Source organism: Colossoma macropomum, unplaced genomic scaffold (genome assembly GCF_904425465.1).
Source record: "Colossoma macropomum unplaced genomic scaffold, Colossoma_macropomum, whole genome shotgun sequence".
Lineage (NCBI taxonomy): Eukaryota > Metazoa > Chordata > Actinopteri > Characiformes > Serrasalmidae > Colossoma > Colossoma macropomum.
Window position 1 is genome coordinate 28,854,239 of NW_023494799.1, and position 24,233 is coordinate 28,878,471.

General features: G+C 43.3%; 1 protein-coding gene across 1 annotated transcript; it reads right to left on the reverse strand.

Annotated features, from left to right (window-relative positions):
* Positions 1-230: 230 nt before the first annotated feature.
* Positions 231-22,385, reverse strand: zbtb7a (zinc finger and BTB domain containing 7a). Its single transcript, XM_036585946.1, has 5 exons — positions 22,350-22,385; positions 21,475-21,687; positions 11,477-12,013; positions 10,129-11,033; positions 231-3,720 (listed from the first exon to the last, which is right to left on the reverse strand). Exons 1-5 carry the CDS (start codon positions 22,383-22,385, stop codon positions 3,279-3,281), a joined length of 2,133 nt encoding a protein of 710 aa, XP_036441839.1. The 3' UTR covers positions 231-3,278.
* Between the last annotated feature and the right edge of the window lie 1,848 nt (positions 22,386-24,233).

Consider the following 24,233-nt stretch of genomic DNA (forward strand, 5'->3'; position numbering starts at 1 on the left):
AATCAAAATTTCAAGTGCAATCAGATAGAAAGGGAATATCTTGTCTTTTAAGGGTATGTTTCAATTCTGCTTAGTTTCCCATCAATGTCACAACACCATTTCGAAAAACCCAACACGTCAGATGACCCTGCAACTCTGTGACTGTACAGATTCTTTTTTTGGCAGCCAGTCGTCAAAAAAACTAAACAAACACAAATGGAACGAGCTAAGCATCATCGCATGGATGGGCATCTTTTTTCTTTTTCTAGCACATTCTCTCATTTGTTTCAAAGTACCCGTTTCTTTGAGAAAAAGTGCCCTTCTCAGTAACAAAGTGCAATCAAAACCTGCTGCTTTCCCATTAAGGTGCAAAAGGACTGAAACGCCGGGCACAGCACTGCAGCAGTGGCGAAGGTGGGGGAATGATAACTGCATCACAAACTGTATGACTTATTTACCCATACTTTCATCTCTGCAAGCTGCCACCAGCAAGTACACTTCCTGTGCATTCTCCAAAGGAGGCCACATACATACACTCTCTCTCAGGATTCAACCACATCTGCCACGTTTCTGCAAAATCCATCAAACTCTCTGGAATAATAGGCTCTAGCTCCTCTAAGTGGGCCCAATTCTTTAAAAGGACAAAACTGTGCAGCCACAAAGTCAAGTCAGATTTTGGAGGAAAGCATGTTGAGACGTGCCCACAAACCTGACGCTCCCAGCCCCTCGGAGTGAGTCATGTAGCTGGGACGTGGCCACAGGACAGTGCTACACCCTCCCTGCTCCCCCTCAGCACACAGAGCCACTTTACTCACGACATTCAGCGAGAGGAGGTCTGGGCTCAAACTTTGTGCATGGGGTGAAAAACAAATTTATAACGTCGCTGTCGGAACAAAACCTCATATCTCCAAAACAGTACTTTTACAGGAGAAGGAAAAAATGTTCTTAACTTTTAATGGGCGATAATGTAAAGAGAAAGTAATTTTGGACCATTTCTATTGGGCCATTTCAAATTCTATAAAAGAAAAAAATGGAGATTGTTCCGATTAACTTTCCTTCTTTTGAAATTTACTTTCAATAAAGGAAAAAATACCTGCAAAGGATTTGTTTACATAAATAGTTATTTACTAAAACTTTGTGTATATTCAGTCTGAAGACTGAAGAGTAGGTTTTGCCTAAATAACAATTTGGTGCCAGTTTCCTGGACATGGATTGAGACTAGTCTTAGACTAAATTGCAACACCAGTGGTGATTCACCAATGAGATCTATTTTTAATCTAGATTTAGGCCTGAACTGGCTCTAGCAAGCTGATCCTTGGTGGGTTATTTTTTTCCTTAAACTTTTTCAGAAGGTGATTTAAACACCTAACCGTGCTGACCTCACAACAAAGGGATATTCCCAAACTAGCACTGTCTCAAATACTTCCACCGGCTTAGTTTTTGTCAAATGAACAAATAAAGAATTATGCACATTTATATTAACAATTGAAAAAGCTATGTGTCCCCATTTTTGACAGTCAGGCAGTTTAAAAGTATTTTTTGGGCTGTAATTTAGTTTTGAGGAGCTAACCCCCCCCCTTTCCCCCTAAGACTACCCTCTCTGCGACCCATCTCCAGCTGCGCGCTTATTTGGCCTCCCATCTTGGACAAGTACGTATTTATTGCTCGTCTGATCGCCCAGGTCGTCTCATGGATTTTGTGGTCCCTCAGGCAGAATGCTGGAATAAGCACTTCAAACCTTCCCTCCCTCTCTTTAAATAGAACTCTCTCTCTCTCTCTGTTGGATATCTTTAGTAAAGCTGTGCAAATGCATAAAAGGTGCTCGTCTCTACCTCTCCTTTCCCTGCATGAAAAGAGAAAACATTCTCGGCCTTGGTGCACCAGCTGTTCAAAAAACAGTGGTCCTGTCTCTCCTTGCTTGCTGGCAAACCCTGCAGAAACACACAACGTGAAAATGCACATGAATCATGGTTCATATTTCGGGCGGGAACTTGCGGGTTCCATCAAGTGCTGAGTTTAGGACCAAAAAAAACAAACAAAAAAAAAACAAAAAACAAAATAAAACAAAAAAATAACGGGTTTCTCAATTAAATGCTCTCAGCGTTTTCCCCTTTTCAAACTTCACCCAGGGAGCAACCTGGAGTGAAGCTGAAGGAAGATATAACCCTATCCATCTGTAATATACCTCTTATAAAGGGACCAATATCATTATCACCTAATATATACACACATGTATACAATGTAAAGTGTCAAGTACCCAAAAACAGTCAATTCAAAGGAAAAACATCAACAACGACCAAAAAATTAAGACAAATAAAAAAAAAGAAATAAAGAGAAATGCTAAAAAGAGGAAAAGCAGGCTTGCAAGAGGTACAGATTCAACACGGTTTTGCTCGATGGCAAACTGATGATGGTAGTGCTTCAGAAACACACAACCTCCTGCCCTCTCTTTTCCTCCCACGGCCTAAAATTAACGAGCCCCCCATAGTGGATTCGACTCAAAAAGTTAACCTTTTAAAAAGATAGAACCATTTCTTTTATAGAGAAAGTAACACTTAAAATCAAACCCCTGTCTGATTCTTTCTGGAACATTTAGAAAGAAGGTGCTGCATCAGAATTGCATAATATTGCCGTATTGATCTGAGACAATATAAGACTTTTTCTGTATGGTATATGTACATGTTTTTCACTGCATTAGAAAAAAGATTAATTTGTTGCTTCTCCCACATCTTGGATCACTTCTTCGTTCACCTGTTGCATTAGCAGCAGCAGCAGCAGTCAGCCAGGTGATTGACACCTCACTTTTTTTTCTTTTCTTTTCTTTTTTTTTTTAAGACAAAGGCCCTGTGGAATGCAACCCAGAGACGAGGAACCTGTTTCAACTGCATAGTAGCTCCACTTTGTCGTATGCATATGGTTAAGCCATTACGCCAAAGTTAATTAAACAAATACACAAATGAAGAAAACAAAACAAAACAAAAAAAAAATGACCCAGAAAGATGGAGACAGCCCGGGTGAGTGATTTGAAGTGCTCTTCGCTCTTTCGACAGGCCAGTAACTGTGGCTCTATGTCTCTATGCTGAATGTTAAAGAAAACAAAAAAATAATTAAAAAAAGAGCGCGAGAAAGAGAAACGGAAACTAAGAGATTAGATTTTTGTGACACCCTGATTTGGTTTTTAAAAGAGGAGCATGTAGTTGTAGTTTTTTTTCTTGTTTGCTTTCGTTTTTCTCATTTTTCGCTTTTTTTATTTTTCCTCCGATTTACGTGTAGCACACCTGACCCAGCAGTGTCTGATTTTATACCGTGGCGAAGTCCCTTTGCCTCACACTTTCATCCCCTCGGCCTTCTCCGTCTGGACTGTGCATCCGGCCCTCTGGAGTGTCCTCCAGGACGGGAGTCCCTCCACCCCCCTCTGACCGCCGCCGTGCCCTGGATGAGCGTTGACCTGGGACAGAAGGCTCCGGAGGCCCCTCCAGCAAATCGTGCTCCCGTATGCGGGGCTTGCGGCCACGCCGTGACGGGATCCCATTACAGCCGTCCTTCTTCAGGTGGCGGTGCAGGTGGTCCGAGCGCACAAACGTCTTAAAGCAGCTGGAGCACTGGTAGGGGCGCAGGCCTGTGTGCACCCGCATGTGGTTCTTCAGGTCGTAGTTGTGGGCGAAGGCGGCCCCGCACTGTGTGCACAGGTAAGGCTTCTCTCCTGTATGCTTGCGCATGTGAACCTTGAGCTTGTCTTGTCTGAAAAAAAAAAGGGTGAGCAAAAAACATTAATTTAGAGGTGAAAGTTCAGCTATAGTTTCGCCAAAAACATTTGGTGTCCAAACTTTGCTTCTTTGGTTCTGCAGTGGAACTATGAGACTAAAGCCGGCAGTATGCTTCAACCGAAAATGACATTGTGAAGCAAAACGTCTTTTTGGCCAAATGACACGGTGGTTTGAGTTCTTATAGTGCTGCATGTGCTGCTTGCTGAAAAAAAGAACTCCTAATTACTGGGGTGTTTGTTCTGGGATCTCCACATAACTGCGATTGTTCCTAATGCTGCATTCAAGTGGTCTCGTTTCATCAGAAAAACGAGTTTCCAACCTGGTTTTACCACATGAACACCTTTTGAAGTTAGATGATGAAGTCGGGTAAATCAAAGGTTTTTAATGCAGCATGAGTTAGCCAAGTTGTTTCATCATGGTGGAGTACAGAAGCAGAATGGAATCAGATAAACTATGCAAATATAATAACTGGTAATGGTAAAATAAATTTAAACATGTGCATTAACAGTTTATTTCTGCTTTAAAGTTTAAAACACCAGTAAAATAGGCCAAAAAGTGATACATGCCATTTGGCTAATAAACTAATAAACACCCAATTGACAACCTCAGTGTTCTGTTTATCTTTCACATAAACGATATGAACGCGCGCACTGGGTGAACACGTTCCTCTTCAGAGAAAACTACCACCCTTATCGTCTCCGTTTTTCTGAGACATCCCCCTGACTATGACTAGTCTAATGCACAAAGCGGGCTTCTAGTGGTGCTGAGACGCACAGAGTTCTTTTTGAGTACATGCCCAACGTATCTGGAGGTAGTTCTGTTATATTTAGTTCTTTCATTGTTTGAAGTACAACGCCAGCTTGTGGCTAACAAGTAACGGAAGCTTACGGCTGTATACAAAAGTTTGAACACCCCTTCAACTTTTGTTGATTTTCTTAGTGAAAATAATTTAACACATCCTTTACAAGGACAAACCTAATTGTGGTATTTTTATGCTAATTTTAGTCCACAATTTCTGTTTATTCACTGTGTCTAACACATTGGAAAAAGTTAAACATAAATATAAAATATGCCATAACTTTTGCACATGCCATATTTTATGTTTTATGTTATGTTCAGCAGATAAACAGCAGTTGTGCATTCAAGTGTGCAGAAGTATATCCTCTGTAGAGGATGTGTTAACCTATAATCAAAAAAATGTAATTTTACAATATTTTTGCATATAACTGTACACAAATTAACATTGCAAACCACCTGTCTAAATAATCGCACACATCAGAAGTTCATCAAAAGTATGTGGCTTCGAGTACTGAATTGTGTTTGCACTTTTGTCCAGTACAGATAACATGTATGTTGTACACTGTCAGAAGCTATATAAGCAAGTCTATTTGAGATTAGTTAAGTTGACATGGTTTGAGGAAAGTTTGTTATAAGCTAGCTAAGCAGTTTGCACAGTGCTAATTAGAGGGGGTTTAAGCTTCTGTTAGCTATGGCAGGCCCTTAGATCCACTGCAGAATCAAATAAACAAACTTAAGAGTGAGGGAAAATTAAATGTAAATGTTAATTTAAGTTTTCAATACATTTTCTGCCACTTTAATGACCAATGCTAATACTTAGGAAGCGCTCTTTCATAATATGATACTGTGAAATATATTTATATGATTATGATTATGAAGTATTTTACTGGAGAAGTTGTACTATGTTGGATATGGAAACACAAACAAATTCTTAGAAGTTCAATGAACACAGTGGGATAAAAAAATAAATAAATAAATAAATCACTACAGGCTCCTCCAACCTTATGACAGGACAGAAAGACAGCCTGAAAGACTCTACAATACAACGATCATAAACAAACTCTAAACACTTACTAACAAAAAGGTGCTACTTCATCCATCCTGAGCATTTTCAAACAAACTGTAACTGTGGGTCAGAACCATATTTCTTATACTGCTTTCCTCATATGACTGTGGGAAGTTTCCATACAAAAGCACAGTTGTGTGGGAAGAAAGATTTCATACGCATCAGAGTGTTAAAGCATAATGCCAAGAAGTATGATATCATGCTTTTATTAAACAACCCATAAGCCTTTAACCTCTATTCTCACAAAGAATCCACCTTCCTTCAAAAGACGTAGGTTTGATTATCTCGCAATGTTTGTTTGCTCCCAGATGGGACTGGGTCATTTGGGGACGAGGGCCATAAAGCTTGAATCTTTATCTCTATAATTTCTCTGTGAGTCAATGAGGCACTGGAGGGCTCAATGTTCACCATGGAGCTCCAGTGGGCTTGGAGGCTCCCAAAGGAGTGTGACAAGGGGTGACGTTTTATGAGTGTAGTAAAGCAGAGATTTACAGTAGATGATAGTGATCAGCTACAGCACTTCACCTACTTGCGTGAAATCTTTTGAGTTGTAGCGGACCAGAAGGAGATTATTTCACCCAAATACTGCAACATCAAAGGCATAAGTGGAACAATCACTGGGCACCCAGCTGACTATGAAACTAAGATTGAAAATCAAGACAAGCGCTGTGTTGAGAAACATGTTTTGAGGAATGCTGTCTGACCTTCCCAGGTGCCCTCATTTGTCCCATCGCCAAGACATGATAAAGTAGTTAAAAGCAGTTCTATTGTACTGTGTGGCATAAAACACACACACATTTCAGTATTTGGAACTTCATAATAAATGCTAGTTATATCTTAAACTTCATGGACATTCATGTCCTAAAGTTCATTACAGAGTAACTAGATGAAAACAATTCAAAATGATGGAGTTATTCGTAAAGTCAATGTGAATCGGAAATGACAATGCATTTTTCTTCCGTAACAATACGTACTTCTGAGGAAAATGTGATGGGAGGAGGTGGGGAAACATGATATTATTGATTAACATTATTTTTCCTGCCTGTTGGTGCACAGTGATATAATCATCAAATTCATCAAAATCAAAATCATCTAAATGGGAAAATGTAAATTAATGAAACATTACAGGAAAAAAAGATTTTTTTGTCCTGAATGATAAATGATGAATCATGATTAATATGACCAGGGATATAAACTAACTAGGGACATTTAGATTTCTACTTGACTTTCAGTTATAAGATGAAAGCAGAGGTCGACATTGTCTATTTTCATATTTTCACAAATATCCGCCACTGATAACAGAACAACTACTTTTCACCCTTTCACGCGGGATCCACAGCCTGTTTGGTTAGACACAGAGCAAACTGCATTTAATCAGATTTTGTCCAAATTTGCCAACTGGCTAACAAGGCAGCAAGTGACAACAACTTTCTTGAACAACACATTTCTTTGCAGTCTGCCTCAGGATGGATGGGCTGTTAAAATTTGGCTTTATTGCCAGTGGCCATGCTGATAATACAAAAAAGAATGGGATAACCGCCATGATTACGAAAAAATAAGCTATTAGAAAGTTCAGTGTTGAGTAGAGGAAAGAATTGATGTGGCTAGATTATGATTTTGAAAACAATATGATATTCTGTTAAATGTGTCATCAGTTTCCCATGAGAGGCAGACACAACAAGTTCATTCTTTACAGGGAATAACACAATACTCAAAAGCACGACCCCAGCTTCCACCATGAGCGCTGGTACAGCACAACGATCTTAATTGATCCCAATAACAAAAAACAACACCTGACAGGTTTTTGGAACCGCATGAACAAAGTTTGAATACCCCTGGTCAGATTACATTTTTTGTTGATTTTCTCAGTGACAAGTTAACACAACCACTACAGGGAAAAACTATGACATTTTTCTGCAAATTTTAGAGCTCAGTTTCAATTTATTTCCCGAATTTACCATATTAGAAAAAAGCTTTAAATATGAAATGTGCCATAACTTTTTCTTTATTGTTTTCCCCAATATATTAAATTAAGCAAATAAGCAATAAATGAGCTTTAAAATGTGCAAAAGTGTGTAGATCTCTGTAGATGGAAAACCAAAGATACACAAAACGTAATTTGACCTGGGTGCCCAAACCTTTGCATACGAATGTATATACAATAAACAAATTCTTAATTTTGGTCATAATATTCATTGGCTTCGCACAGGCAATGCACATTTTTTATCTGTCGACCCCTGAACCCACTGACAGATCTGTGAATTAAGAGGTTAATTTATATATTTATAAAACACTAAAAACATCTGGGCATGTCATCTGAGACAGAGATGGCTAATGTAGCCTAAAGCATACTTGAAAAATCAAGAGTGTGAAAGGAGGGGGTTTAGCTTCTAAGAATGACCAACATGCTGTGAACTGTGGCATTTTTGCACCAATAAGGGAGCTATGCTGTGATATAAAGTGCAAGGTCTTGTGTTGGTAGACCTCTGCACGCATTTACCCCTCAGCCTCCCTCCCCCACTGCCTGTGACCAGGGCAGAGTACAGCTAAATAAACTACTGCGGCTGGCCAGCCCGGAACTGTGGAGGCTTACTGTACAAACACACACATACACACGCTCACACACACAGACACACTTACGTATATAAACACAAACATTCACAAAGACATGGATATATAAACACACACACAGGTTTGTTTTTATACAATGGCAAGACATGGGGTATGCATTATTTATATGTAAGAACCTATATGTAACAGTAATTTTCTAAGCCTAACCCTGAACCTACCTCTAACCTTAAACACATATAGTAATAAACAGTAATGTTTTTACCCTTTCAGTTCATCAAAGATGTACAGTACTGTACAAAAGTCAAAGACTACCCTTCATTTATTTATTCTCCTGAAAAATCTCCTGAAAAATTAACTTGTGCTGTGTTGACTGGAAATTGAATACATGAAGAATGGTCTCTAACTCTTGCACAGTACTGTAGCTTTTGTAAGAAGCACACTTCGTTGACATTTGCATGAAAATATGCTGAAATTGTACAAAAACACAAATATAGAAGATTATGCACCAAAACAGTGTGTTCACTGTCAAACTCTCACACGCGCACAAACGCACTGTAACCTATATAGTGGCCCGCACTGGCGCACATGCATGCAAACCCATGGGACAGTGTAATAAAGTGGTGCGCTGACAGAATTGAATTATTTAAAGGACAGGATTGATTTATTACAGCGTGAGAGAGACACATTCTTAACCCTGATCAAACAGGATTAAGATTACAATGCCCCCTTCAGACTGCCTGCTGCATTTAGATCCACCTAGCACAAATAGGCTCCTGGATATTTTCAGTGCAGCATCTATTTCCAATGCAAGTCCCCTGATTAATTCATTAAGGGGATAGTTTCATGGAAGAGGTGATGGCCTTAAGTACAGCGAAAGCCACCCCTAGCAGCTAGCTAACCTGCATTCAGCAAACAGCGGCTTTCATTAGACAGGCCGGCTGAAAGAGGGCCACATGTGCTGGGGCAATAATCAACGAAACACCCGGGATCACAAGTTCAAATAACTCACTGGCACAGATAGGGCACCACTCTGTAATCCCTCTCAATATCGACATGGAGCGGTTTATAGCAGCCTCATCGCTGATAAGACACAGCCAGGCCATGCCAACCACAGCCCATTTTTATTGGATCCCCCTCGTTAAAATTCCGGGACTTTGTCATGCAGCTTGCTTGTCACTATAAAATGTTGTTTTATAGCTGCTTGCCTCCTCACCAGAATAGTGAGTACCTGTTCATTTTCCTTGTCCATAGCATTTAAATATAGGATCCTGGTTAGGTAGCAGTACCTCTTTCTCCGTGCCACCATCCACCACCCCTACACCTTTTCTTTATGGCTATTTCTTGCCTCACAATTCAGACTGAAACACTTCTCAGTGTAATAGCAGTATTGTTGTGCGCCTTACTGTATTCAAAGGGAAACTCTTGAACCCTTGGCTCTGTGGTCGGCTGGTGTGTCACATGGAGACTGGTAGGGATGTAGATCTCTGACCTCACAACGATTCGATATCAAGCATTTTTCAGGGGCAAAAAGGAGCGCATGCTTCATTGAATAACACCAACGACCTGTTGTTCCACTAAATATTATGATGCCGCCAAACCACCTGCGTGCGATTTTGCTCTCCTACTAACAGTCATTCCCTCTCAATGGACAATGCAGTTATTTTCTCCTTGCATACAGGAAAAGCTTTCATAATGCTTTATAATGTGATACACTCAGTTTTTCCTAAGCTGCAATACACTAGAGCAAGCATAGGTGATGGGGCCTCTATGGAGATTAAGGAGACTAAGAAATCGGAACTTTGAAAGGCGGTAGCATTGTGACGGGGCAAAGAGAGAGGAAAGATCAAATGGCATAAGCATAACGGTTCGATTCGTCGATTTACCCAGTGTTAATCAACAGATTAACTGAGTACATTATCAGAAACGCAACAAACCCTTCTGGCTTACCTGGTAAAGCGCACTTTGCAGATGGCGCACTCGTAGGGCTTCTCTCCTGTGTGCGTACGGATGTGGCGGGGGAGCTTACCCGCCCCCTGGATTACCTTGGAGCAAATGGGGCACTTCTGGAAGGCCTTGGAGCGCATCTTCCTCTCTCCGCTGCTGCCGCCCCCTCCGCCCGGCTGGCCCCCACCACCCCCACCATTACCCCGCACGGACCAGAGTGGCAGGAGGCCCTGTGCCACGGCAGCACTGCCGGCCTCCTCTTGCTGCGCACTGTTAAAGTACTTCAAGTAAAACTCCACGTCGGGCTCTTCTCCGTCTGGCCCATCGTCCTCGGCCCCTGCGGCCCGGTCCTTCTGACGCTCTATGGAGTCCATCATCTGCTGCAAGAGAGTGCTGGCAGGCCCTCGCTCCGTCTCCCTCTGCACGGGGGCCTCTATGTCCCGCTCGACCTTGGGTTCCATTGGATGGAGGTAGAAGTGTCCATTTTGGGACGGGGCATAGAAGCGAGAGAGAGCGTCGGCGCCATTTCCCCGAGTCCACAGCAGCGCTTCCTTGGTGACATCAGCAGGCACGCCGTCCCGCTGCTTTTCCTCCTCCTCAACTTGATCGTCGTCGTCCTCCAGGTCAGGGAGCAGGGGTGGCTGGGCTAGGACCTGGGCAAGGGGGGAGAAATAAGTGGCCGGGCCAGGGGGCGTGCCGTTGCTGTCAGCGTTGCCGTTGCGCTGGCTAAAGTGCAGGTGTGCGGGCGGGTCCCTGAGCTCTGGCGTGCTGCAGCTGCTGCCCCAGTGCGCCCCCCGCTGGAAGAACTCCAAGTACTCGCGGGCACGCAGTCGGTTACCCTTCTCTCCTCCAGTCCTTCGGTGTTCCTCGTCTTCTTCTATTTCGTCCTCTCCTTGCTCACTACCCGCCTGAGAACAACAAATGGGAGCATGACGCTACACTCAGCAACTGCCACACATCTGAAAACATTAGCATTTTTCTGCAAATTTTAGTGCATAGTTTATTTGTGGAGTTTTTTATTATTATTATTCATTTATTTGCGTAGCATAACATATTGGAAAAAAATATTAAATGTGCTGTAACCATTGCACTGGCCACATTTTATGTCCTGTTTTTTCCCCCCATTATGTTAAATTGGTCAAATAAACAGTAATTATGCCACTAAATGTGCATAAGTGTGTCAATTTGACCAAAACTTTTGCATAAGACTATTTTTTTGTGTTATGCAGTATTTTTTATTATATTTCATATAGTATTAAAAAAATAAAAAACACACACCTAACCCTATATAACACAATATACTGCACACACACATATAGAAACTCCTCCCTTGGGAGAGCGGTTGACCCACCGGCGGGGAGAGCACTTTGGTGTCCAGCAGGTGTGTACACACGTCTTGAACAGGTGAGATCTCCAGCAGGCGGGCGGCGCTCAGGATGTCTGCCACACTGCTGCGGCTGACTGTGAGCGTGGCTGTGTAAGCAAAGTCCAGCAGGGCGGCCAGCGCCTCGGGCCGCACGAAGTCCAGCGCGTAGACACTCTGACGGTCAGCGGCCAGGCCTGAGGTGAAGAGCTTGTGGAAGTAGGTGCTGCAGGAAGCCAGAACCGAGCGGTGGGCGGGGAACTCGCGCTCCTGGGCCACCAGCAGCACGTCGCACAGCAGGCCGTTGAGCCGCTGTCGGTTCAGACCCCCCAGCAGGTCGGCGCTGTGCTCGGGGAAGGGGATACCCACGGGACCTTCTTCTGCCTCGCCCGTGCCCCCACAGGCCCGGCCCTGCCGTCCCCCCCGCCCACCGGCGCCCGACGACATCTTCCACCAGCCTGCCGCCGAGCCGCCAATCGCAGCCCCCACCCGCGCGTCCGTCCTGCCGTCTGTCCGTCTGCCTGTCTGCAAACACAAAAGTGTGCTGTGGTTTCACTCTAAAGTTAGAGCAACCTTCAGATTCAGAAGCAAACAATGGTGATACAAAACTGGTGCACTTGTATAACATATATTATCTAGCATTAACCAGTGAAAGATGATTGGAGTTAATAGCAATATAGTAAATTTGGGTTTACAGTCTTGGCCACTGTGTTCATATTTAATTATGGTATGTCACGTTATTAATTACTAAGCTGGCTAAAAAGCTAGCAAGTTTCTGTTTCAACCCTGGTCCTTGAGGACCCTTGCTCTGCATATTTTCATGTTTGTCTTACTCTCACACAATAATCAAGCATCTAATTAAGAAGTCATTCCTGAGCTAAAGTGATATGATCATACAAATTCTAAAATGTGACTGGTCAGTTGTAACATTCTAGTAGCCCACTGAAAAGACCTCAGACAAGTACTGTGAAAGAGCATCTGTGCAGATTTTTCTTCCTCTTCTACTGACAGTTTGTCTTACTTCAGAACTGTTTCTTTCTAGAATCTCACTTCCTTCTGGGGCAAACCAGCATTTGAGTTATTATCGTTAAGCTGCTAATGCAAATTTAACAAAGATGAAGAGGAGTTAACAGACAATGGTGCAACGGTTGCCTTTATCTAATGTCAAAAACCACTGATGAAGATCTCATGGACAGTTCAAAAACAAACAATGTGAGCCTGAAGATGAGGAGGACTGTAAATGTTACTACAAGAACATAACAGTACATGCAATGCACTAGTTAAAAGATATCACGCTTCGTTGAGCTGCATCTCCATCTCACATTCCCACTGGGTTATGTACTGCGTTTGAAAAAGTGGAGTGTATGATCTAAGCTTTATCACCAATGATTCACTCATACATATAAATGACTTTCATTTGATCCTCCTTCATCTCCAATATACTTTACCTTTATATATGTTTGATGAAACTATTCAGCATGCATGTTGTCAGACTAAACAAAAGTGTACCTGAAATTATTCATCCCCCCACACCAGTGGTGAACCATGACTATCAGAGTACTTCAGTTCGTGCCATAAATGACAAAACTAAGTAAGGAAAAAAAACCTCGCAATAACCCTAATTTCTGTTAGCACCCCTATAGGGCTCTGGTAGTACGTTAGTACTAACGGCAATGCACACAAAAATTTTTTGGCTATTCTAGATTGAGCATGGGCATTTGAAGCTTGTTGAAGACACAGAAGACTTGTAAACATTTAGAAAATGGTCTTAAACTGTTATTGGGACAGTAACCCTCTTGTCACTGGGGTGGTGATATTTGTAACCTAATCCCTTGCAATTATATATATACATATATTTTTAAGTTTTAAACTCCACACACCTTGTCATATCTCCAGGCTTTTCATTTCAGTTTAGGAAAAGGTAAAAATACATACTTCTTCCCTTAGAAAAACCTAATTAAGGTACACAGTTGGACCTTAAAACCATTGCTGTACCTTTGAAGGTACATTTACATTGCTTGCATTGCATTTACATTATCTGACAGTGTATGTAGCAGTTTTACAGTGACCTAGTAAAGAGAGACAGAGCTGCTGTTTTTCATTTCTAACAACTGACAAAACTATTTAGACTACAGCTCATGTTCAGTCAGTGATGTATCTAGAACTTCCAGGAGGCCTAGAGTGACTTTTTTCCTCAGAATTGGTCCCATCCATTGTAAGACAAAACATTTATAGGTTGCTTCCACATTCAGTTCCTAATTATGTTAGTGGTTGATCTAACACATTAGGCCTTCCGTTTCCCCACTCCTGACCAATGGCAGAGCTCACTTGGCTGTATCTACTTAGATACCACAGAGAAAAAAAATTCTGATTGGATAATCTTCTGTTGGCCGTTTCAAGAATGTAACCCTTTTGATTCTAACCAAAATTTAACAATGAGATACGAGTACAAGTACAATACTTTCAGAGCATAAATAAAGCAAGTGTGATGATTCTATAAAATAAAAATGAACGAAAAAATAGAAATTGTATTTTTTACAGAAATATGAAGGACTAGAAGACCTAGAAGGCCCTGCGGGTTGTCCTCTTAGACTTCTGAAACAACACGCTGCTGTTAAAGAACATAACTTTATTCCATTAAATTTGATGTTCCACCTAGTACACTAAACATTTCACTACAGTAGTTCATTCTAAATAGTACACTTCAACAACTAGTTCCTTCCAACTAGTACAGTCTGTTACAACTGATTACACTAAAGTGTTCCAACTCTGCTCAAACACTAGCAGTTCAAATGCTAACAGAAATGCTCGTTAAGGATATCTCATTTGCCGTGATCTGTTTTGGGTGTTGAACAGCCTTAATCCCAAGCAGGGTGAGAGAGGGCAGAAGAGAAGAGAAGAGAAGAGAAGAGAAGAGAAGAGAAGAGAAGAGAAGAGAAGAGAAGAGAAGAGAAGAGAGCATGTGTGGGTCAAGCTGAGTACGGGGAGAGGTGAGCGGCACATAGAGTGAAGGACTGTGCAGCATGTGCCCTCAGTAGCGTGTCACTCTGTTGCTGGGTGGGTGTGGGGGGAGGTCGGGGGGGGCTGCTGAGCACCGGACGGAGTGGAAAAAAAAACCACCAGAGGAGGAGGAGGAGGAGGTGGTGCTGGTGGTGGAGGAGACGCGCAGGGCTGTGAGGGAACGGTATTAAATAGGGAGGTTGTCAATCCGGTCTGAGCCGGTTACCCCACCCTGCACTGTGTGCCAAGTTTCAGGAAAGGCCTGTCCCCTTGCTCACGTGTAAGGGGGGGGAGATTAAAATGATCGACTGCAGCCCAGGCAGGGGTGGGAGGGGAGGGGGGCTTTGGAAGGCAACCCTCCTCGATTTGTCTGTTCAAACACGCACACACACAGATACGCATGCACGAAAGCCAAACGGACGGCCTAAACACCCCCCCCCCACAACAACCCTCCATCTGGCAGAGCAACCCAGCAGGGGGTGAGGCCGATTATTCTCTATAAGAGCAACACATTCAAATGACATTCCTTCAGATCAAGCCCCTTGGTATGTACGCAGGACCTGCTCGACCTGGGCCGCTTTACCACTCCCAAACACCCTCTTACAAAACTGCTTCCTTCCTCACCTAGAACGCTGCTGGCACGACATCAGGACACTGCAGAGGTCATGCTTAGGTAAAGCGCAATGTAAATGCTCTAAACAATGCTTTCTGCTTGGATTGTTCAACCTAGATGCCACAAAATAAAATGAGCTCTACCTTACTTTAACTTAGGTAAAGCAATGAATTTAGCTGCTAAAAATTAAAAACCACAAGAATACCTCAATCTAGGGCACATATGCAACTCACACGCTTCTATATAGCGCACCTCAGGGAAGCCCTTCCAATAATAGTTCCACTCTAGACCACATCTTGAAGTTCAGTGGTAATGATCCTAAGCCAGGGCTTAAGCCTTTCTCTCTGTCTCCTTCAACTCCTGTGCCATGATGATGGGCACCTGCACGCTCAGCTTCCACACCACAGCTTGGCCCTTGTTTTTTTTTCCCTAGGAGCACTGATAAACCCCTGCACGCCTGGCAGATCGGCGCTCATTTCACTATCTCTCCCATGGCTCATTTGAATAGGCCAGGGAAAGGACTGACCAAGAGGCAAGGGAGTAACGGACAAATGCATGCTGCCTTTTACCAGGAGAAGAGGGGGGGTCCCCTTGTGATTAGGCTGAAGGTATCATGTCACAATTTTTGTGCGATATATTACAATTGCAATATGCTTTGCGATATATGAACACCCTGGTCAGACTTTGATATGGTTTTCATGTACCCACAAAACACTCATCTGGATTATCGGATTGGTCAAGATGTTCACAGTACACAAACAATTTTGTGAGTCAAAGGGCTCATTTGCATATTGCAGTTCTCTGTGATGTGAATACTGCGAAAGCCCATGCAACAGCAAAAAAACTCCAATTACAATTCATTTACAATATATTCTGCATCTCCACTTCTAATTAAATCAAAATATGACAATTAACTTACAATATGTTTTGTAGCCCCACCTCTGATTAAAATAAGAGATGACATGGAGTATGAGAATCTAGGAATGTACCAGAACGAGGAAATAAGCAAGATTTGACCAAAAGCTGGCTAGCAGGTCACAAAAGTGGCTAGCAGGTGACAAAGCACTGTCCCTGTCCCAGAATAAACCCAGGTCTAGGCTGAGAGAAAGAGGAAACACTGCAAACAAACCTGATCCTGACACCTTCTCATGGCTCCAAACATTCCTCATCACTAATTCATGGCTGTGGGTGACGGGGGCTGTGCTTCGGCCCCAACGGCTCGCTTGCAGGCCTCCGCCATCGGCCGCACGCACAAGCCTGCCGCTGCTTTGCAAGTCAAACCACAATACATTGCGAGTAGCCATCCCACCCCCCACCCTCTTCACCCTACCCCAGGCCTGCTTTGCTGCGGCCAGTGTGGAGAGCAGTTATCGGGATTTTTCGGGCACAATCCAACCCTATAAGCCAAGCATCGACTGCTGATATATAATTTTGAGAGATCTGCATAAAGTAAAGCTGTTGAAAGTAAATGCTTAGTTACTTTCAGTAGCCATGTACCTGCACTCCTATGGTGGTTACAGTACAAAGTGTTCTGTTTTAGTAAACAATGTAATACCTGCATAAATTATGTGTAATTACAAAGAAAACAAAAACAAAAAAACAAGCACTATGTATTCACTTAACAACCGCAATGTGCAATCAAGCAGACATAACACTGTTGTTACACTGACTTGCCTGAACAATGCAAACAATTCCACCTAGAGATGAGTTAGCTTATGTGAAGAAGAAAAAAAAAAAGCAGGAAGCCTATTTAATGTTTCCAGTGAAGTTCTTAGAGTGCTACTCCTCACCTCAAGTGACTCTGAAACGAAAAGAGCTAAACACAGCGCACCAAATCAGATCATTCATTATATCAACTGTAAACTGACACCTCGAAATGAAACATCTTAGCTGAGCACATACCACGCATTCCAGGAACACACACTGACTTATGACATAAACCAAAACAACCAGAGGTGTTTCTCGGAGTAAAGCACGTTGCTGGAGGCCGTTTATTGTTAGGCCGTTTATTGTTTTTTTTTGCCCTATTACCTCAGTAGCCTGCACAAGTCACCTTCTACAAAGAGTTTACTAAGCAGAACAAAACACGAGCACGGGAATCCTTTGATAAAGCCCAGTCAGAGAGAGGATTACTGGCACGCATGTGAGCTAACACAGTCCACATCATCTCCAATACCTAGTGCAGCATGGACGAAGGGTGTGTAGAAGCATACCCTGCCTGGTGTGTCCACTCAGTGCTTGTGTGTGTGATTAGTAGCACTGGCTCGGGGAGGGGGGGGGGATTCACTACACACAGGTCGGCAGAGTTCAAGGTCAGGGCCGAGAGGATATTAGCGGATAATCGGAAACACTATGGAGAGGGGGTGTCTAGTTCCAAGAAGAACAGGATTTTGAGCAAGGCCTTGCGTATGAGTCACTCCTGCCAGCAGCAGTTAGGGAAGCCTGATTGGTCGTGCAGAGCACAAGCAGGAAGTGGGCGAACAACTGATAAAACTGGAGTTGTGGGGTTGGGCTGTTTCACTAGAGATATGTCAGTAGCCTGCCAAAAATCCAGGCTTGTGTTCATAATGCCCCCTCAAAGGTAGTGGGTGAGGCCGCTTAAAAAACGAACGTACACCACTCGCAATCCTTCTTGACTCTGTCTCAGCCTGTTTCAGCTGTTGCCAACTTTCTCCAGACCTATAAAACCAGCGCCTAACCCCGTACAACCCCGTGTCTTCACTCCATTGAACAATCAACCTCACTTCTACTCGTGTTATAAAGGTTTGAGTTCAAGGAACAAGTTTTGTTTTCATGGTGAGAATTCAAAAGTCCGGAGGTCCGTCAAGAGCTGCAGTCATTGCTAAATGAAAATGGCAAAATGTAGGATGAGATACAACAAAAGATCAGCTTCTGAATGAGTAACGGCGTGTTTACAATACTCCCAAACCAGTCGCGGCTTTATCGAGAGGTTAGACCTAAGTGTGAAAATGTCAGACGCCCCCTCATAGTTTGACCAAAGTTTTCCAGGCCCATTTCCCTGCATCTGGCAGCGGGCTGGCCACAACTTCTGCAAGTCTTTTTGGACACTGTGGCCAAGCTTACAGGAAACCAGTGAAGAGAGACGAAACAACGCAAACCCCTCCCCATCAAGACAGTTAACAGCCTCAGTATGGCTCTAGAGCAGTGCTTCCCAAACCTGGTCCTGAGGTACCCCTGTGCTGCCCATTTTAGATTTTCCCTGCACTAACACACCCGCTTAAACTGAGGATGGGTTTGTTAATTAGTTTGTTTAATCAGGTGTGTTGGAGTGGGAAAAACACTAAAATGTATTCCAGGACCAAGGTGAAGAACCACTGGGTGAGAAGTTGAGAAGATCTATGAGGTAAGCAGATATACTCAAACTGAAAACCTAACATTTCCATAGATGGTCATTCTAACTACCGATAGACAGTAAAGTCAGTTGCAGCCCCTTACGGCATTTTTCCATTGTGCAATACAGTGCAGCACTGTACGATTACAAATCGGAAACCAAGAACAATCCATACCCTAGACAAGTACATGTGTCAAATTGGTCAGAACGGTGAAAGTAGGCAAAGTTCTCTTTAGCTCATAGGTTAAATGATTTCTCATGTGAATCTTGTGTTAACAGTAGCAACAAAGGATGAGTTTAAAGTTCTAATTTACCTTTTACTTGCCATTTGGTTTTACGTCACAGACATTTTTTTCCATACGTTTTTTTCTCCAGTGTCACCTTGTGATGACTCCATTTGACAAATCAGTGGTTTGCACCATTACTAGCTCCACCCATACATTACAGTTTGGTACGACTGGTACCCCAGTTAAAAGGGCAACTAAATTCAGCACAAGTATTCAAGTGCAGTACAGCCCACGTGGCAGTGACCAAATGTGTGATCACGGATCTCTAACCATACTTTGCTGTAACGCACGGTCCGGTGCAAACCTGCCATAAGCAGTCCATTCACAAGACCTCATACAAATACTGAGAAAGGAATATCTATGCAGATTCTTCTTCCTCTTCTACTGACAGTTTGTCTTACTTCAAACTTGTTTCTTTCTATACAGGAGTACCCCTGCCCTGCACATTTAGCGTTTTCCCTCACTTTAACTTGTTAATTAGCTGATTAGTTGGATCACTAAAATACGCAAAGCAGGGGTACTCCAGGACCACTACACTAACGTTACCAGTGCCCTTGTGCCCATGTCTCTCTCCTCCTCTGTTGCAGAGGCCCAGCAGAGTGGACGGAAGATGACTTCCTGCGTGACTCTGGTGATGGTGTAACAGAACCCGCTCTGTTATCAGATGACCAGCTCTCCCAGACACTGCACTGCGCTCGTCCACCGCCGGGCCCACCACAGCTTCCACTTCCTCCTTTCCGCCTCTGCTGAGGAGGCGAAAAAAAAACGCACCTCCCACCCTCTGCCGCTGTGTCATCCACATATCTCTCAATGATCACGCAAAGGTAAGTGTGTCAAGGACTCTCCTGCACACAACTGAGGCCCAGCTCCAGAACAGCGAACGGGGGCAGGCGAGAGAATAACCTTACAGCAATCGGATTCCACGTTACTGTAAAGGAAACTAAGAAGTAGGCCTTACTCAACGTGTCGACAGAGTCCCTGCAGATAAGGACAAGTGGAAGAAGGCCCTTTAAAGAGTGCAATGAGAGCATAATGAGATGAGTTCTCTGATTACCGATAGGGAGGTTCGCTTGCTGCAGCCCATCTCCCAGCATCACGGTCTTTAATTTGATCACTTAAAAAATGCTTCACAACAACCCACCCTGCCCGCTGCCCCCGAATGAAACAAAAAAAACATGCTGGCTGCTAGAATGCCTACATGGCTGAGCCTTTTGCTTAAAGCTCACATAGTTTTTGCACATAGTTTTTTAGTCCACTAAGATAGTCCCTTCTGAAATCTGTCACAGTTGCCTATCCCAGATCATGACAAGCATTTGAACTTTCCGAGTTACAGAGAACTGAAATCTTAACAAGAAATGCACAGCAATTTACCATAAGAAAGCTGTCTCAGAGCACATGTGACTTGGAAGTATTCTAAGAAAAGCGTTAAGTGTTAAGTCTACGCATAAGTGCTGAGCGGTTGACCAAGGGTGTGAATGTAGTGACTATGCATAGAAACTAGTCCAAGTAGAAATTCTGTGCAGTCAAAAAAAAACAAATCTCAATTGAAAAGTGAACTCCATGCTGGATTTCTGAACAGGTGACACATTATCTGCCCAAATCATCTCATTTTTAGTGCGAATTCACTTCCAGCAATTTCTGATTTATTTGAAAGAAAAGCAACATTAGTGTTTGCTTTATGGGTGGTGCTCTTAATGTTCACACACACAGTTCTGATGGCCTCATAACATTCCTACCCAGGTGCTGCGACCTAAATTGACCCCATGGTGTGATTTACCCATATACAAAGTACACGCACTTCAAGTGGGCGCAGATATGCGTGTCATTCACACTGCAAGTAAGACACAATAAAGAGTGGCCTCACCCCTGACAAGACAAGGAGCCTTTTCTGTGTATTGTTCAGACACTGGGCGTCATCAGTGAATAAAAATACCCCTTGCGCCCTCCCTGTACCCGCACCAGCGAAAAACGAGTCGAGCGAGTATGGGTTGGAAATTATCTGCATACATCCTTGAATAAAAAAAAGACAGAGAGACAGTGAGAGAAAGAAAAAGAGAAAGAAAGAGAAAGAGTTTCCTGCAATGGCTTCATGCACAGGACACCCATGCAGACTGCTGATCTGACTCAAGTCATGAGACACTACCAAAAGACCCTCAGTGAGAACAGTGAGGGGGATGTGCAAAAAGACTGCGCTATATAAAGTATGAGGAAGGGGTTAGAGACACACCAGCCACATCTGCCAGCAAAAGAAACTAAAAGCCTCAACAGAGATTTCAATTTGTGGCATTGTCGCATAAACAAATTGAACTTTTTTGAACAGTTCAGTCCTCTAGAGGTGCTGCATTTCCTCACATGTGCCAAAGGACCATCACAACTGTCTAACAGTGTTAACTTTGCATCTCAGACTTTTTGCTAAAAAAAACATTTCCCATTTTCAATGGGTCAAGTTCGAGTATTAATGCCTTAATGATGCCACTAAGTAAAAGTAACTCCTTTAAAAGTTAACGCGAGCCAGATATAACCTCTTCGGGGCATACCTTAGTACAGCAAGGCCTCCGTTTTCCATCTCTACTCCATCTGCAACTGGGTCAAGCTCTCCAAGCTCAGTCAAGCCTAGTCTCTCTCTCTCTTTCTCTTCCTCTCTCCCCCTTAAAGATCCCACTAGCCCTCTCTCCTCCTGTCTTCTCCACTTTAGGCAGCAGAGAGAGTAAGAGTGCTGTTAAGAAGCGCTTACCGGCCAGACAGAAACGTGTCTCTTTCCTTGGGCCAGTCTCAGTCCTAACCCTGGCCTGCTTGCCTCCGTGTCTGGGCAGGACCCTGCCGTGGAGCAACTGCAGACAGGAAACTTCAGAGTGGCCCTGGCTTCATAGGCAAGCCCTTGCCTGATCCCACACAGGCAGACACCTACTAACCACCCCCCCTTCTCTCCCTCTCCCCCCCCACCCCTCTATTTTCAGCCCACTGCTCTGGCTTCACTTCCCCCTCTGCGATTGGCCTGACAGCTACTCACTCACCACACCTCCCCACTGGGATAGGCTGCCGGCTGTTCCCTTTCCTGTATGGCCAAGGGCATGGCACTCTGGGATGTGGAGTTCTTTGGAGCTACTTCACCTGGTTCTAGGCCACTGCTGTGGAACTACAAGTCCCAAGCTGTCCACTCTCACCACCCCCACACCTCGGAGCCTGCTTCAACGTAAGCACTCGGAGCTGAATTATACACTACAGTGTGTTGCTAGCAGGATGCCAGGTATTAAAAGTACAGACCAGCCATCAAGCTGGGCCAGGCGCAGAGTGAAATAAAAAAATTCACACCTCTCTGAGACAAAAACAAACACTATAATATTGACGTGTCTAGCCGGCCTAAATAATATGAAGCAATACAGGAGAACTTAGCCGTTCTTGACCTAAATAAGACTTTTTAACCACAGAAATATTCCAACCCAGCAGGAAAGAGGCAGCAAAAAATAATCCAGAGCCGAAAGCTCTGACACAAGTAATCCATCACCGCTGATTCCCTGTGTAATGACAACGAACCAAAAAGTAAAAGCCTGTCACATGCCACTTCTACCTTGTCCCATGGCATTATTTTTGGTTCCTCCTTCCTCTCACACTGTCCCACTCCTCCTCTTTCGGCCCCCCCGCCATCTCTCACCAAACTAAGAGTGCTAATGCCTAACAAAATGGAAATAAAGTTCAGGGAAGCAATGGCAATATATGAAAGCAAGCGAAATGAGTTAAGTCTGCAGGGAAAAAAGAAGCAGCTCAAGTCCTAAATGCACAGCAACCCCCGCCCCCCCCACTAGCCCCTTTGCTCTTTCTGCCCCCCTCCCTCATTCCATTCTCTTCTCCCTGTGGTCGGCAGGCCCTGGACAGACGTGCAGGGGGACTGAGAGGGGGGGTGTAAACTCACCTGCGATGGCCGTGGTGCTGCTTGTTGTGGCTTCTCTCTTCCCTCCTCTCCTCTCCTCCTCTCTGGAGCTCTCTCGCTCTCTCCCTCTCTCTCTTTAGCTGTCCCTGCTTCTCAAAGCCCCGTATGCGCTAAACAGGCAGCAGCAGATCAACTCAATTCCCTTCCTGGTTTCTGGAGGGCAAAGAGGTCCCTCCCTTTCTCTCTCTCTCTCTCTCGCTCCCTCTCTCTCTCTCTCGCTCTTAAAGAAACAGCATTCCTCCCTTGCCGGTCTCCTCCACACCTCTCTGGGGAATACAGTAAAAAATAATATTACCATGAGACAGTGGCAACAATCATTTTGTCATAAAAGTAGGTGACAGTGTGCACAGAGAGGTGGTCCAGACGCCTTTTTAAAAAAGTTATTCACCCCAGCATGACATTTATAATGAAGTGAGCATGTGCGCTAAAAACTATGATTGTAAGCTGCCCTTTTCTTTCTGAAGTGGCTGTGCGCTACAGTCACACCCATCCATCCCATAGCTTGAGGTCATGGAGTCCCACCCCAGAAACAAGCCTTGGCACATTCCAAAACACTCAGGGTCTGCCAGCAACACCCCCCCACCATGCACACACATACACAGCTCTCTCGCTTACATAGCTTCCAATATGCAGTCTCTCAAGGTTCTCCAGTGAGGTACCTCTATTCTTCCAACTGTTACCAATTGTAATTATTTTACAGACTTTTATGTTTCACTTTTATACTCAATTAACAAAGGGATGATACTAACTGCATGAATGGGAATTTGGACCCATCATCATGGACCTGTTGAGCCATTATTTGAACAGGAAATCAGACTTTAGGGTGTGGGATCCCAAAAGAGCCAAAAGATATCAATAACTAATTTGTTTGCACAAAAAAAAAAATCACTTCCACAGTTTACCGAACATAACAGATTTGTAACATAGTAAACATCTTCTCTTTTTGAGTATATTAACAAAGTATTAGCATTGAATGTAGAACTCATATATTGACAGTACTAAAAGTTATTATCATTACTTTTTAATTGCTGGAAACGGGCATTACAAATAAGAATGTAACTAATGTAAGTAATTATTTATGTATTTATTATTTACTGTTTATCTTTACATGAAATGGCTAGGAAAAAGTGAAAAGGCTAGGAAAAAGAAGTGAAGTGGGCACTTATTTTTTCCACCTCTTAAGCTGAATTTGTCAGCTATAATATCAGACTGAGTGTTTTCCCCATCAATCGTACACACTTCATTTTCAAAGTACACCAATAAAAACACAAGAGGCATTACACAAGTCCTGAAAAATGATACCATAAAATGTCCCTGTTTTCATTTTGTTCATTAACTTTAGTTGGAACAGATGAAATCAGACATAGAAACTTAAAGTCACCATGCTAGGTATAAAATATATTTTCTTAGACTCTTAAACCCAAAACTATAGTTCTGGCTCTTCACAATACAATATGGTTAGAGAGAGAAAGGAAATAAAAGCTCAAAATAACAAGACCATACACCATAGTTTTCAAACCCAGTCCTCAAGGACCCCCAGCCTATCCATGTTACGAATTAATTAC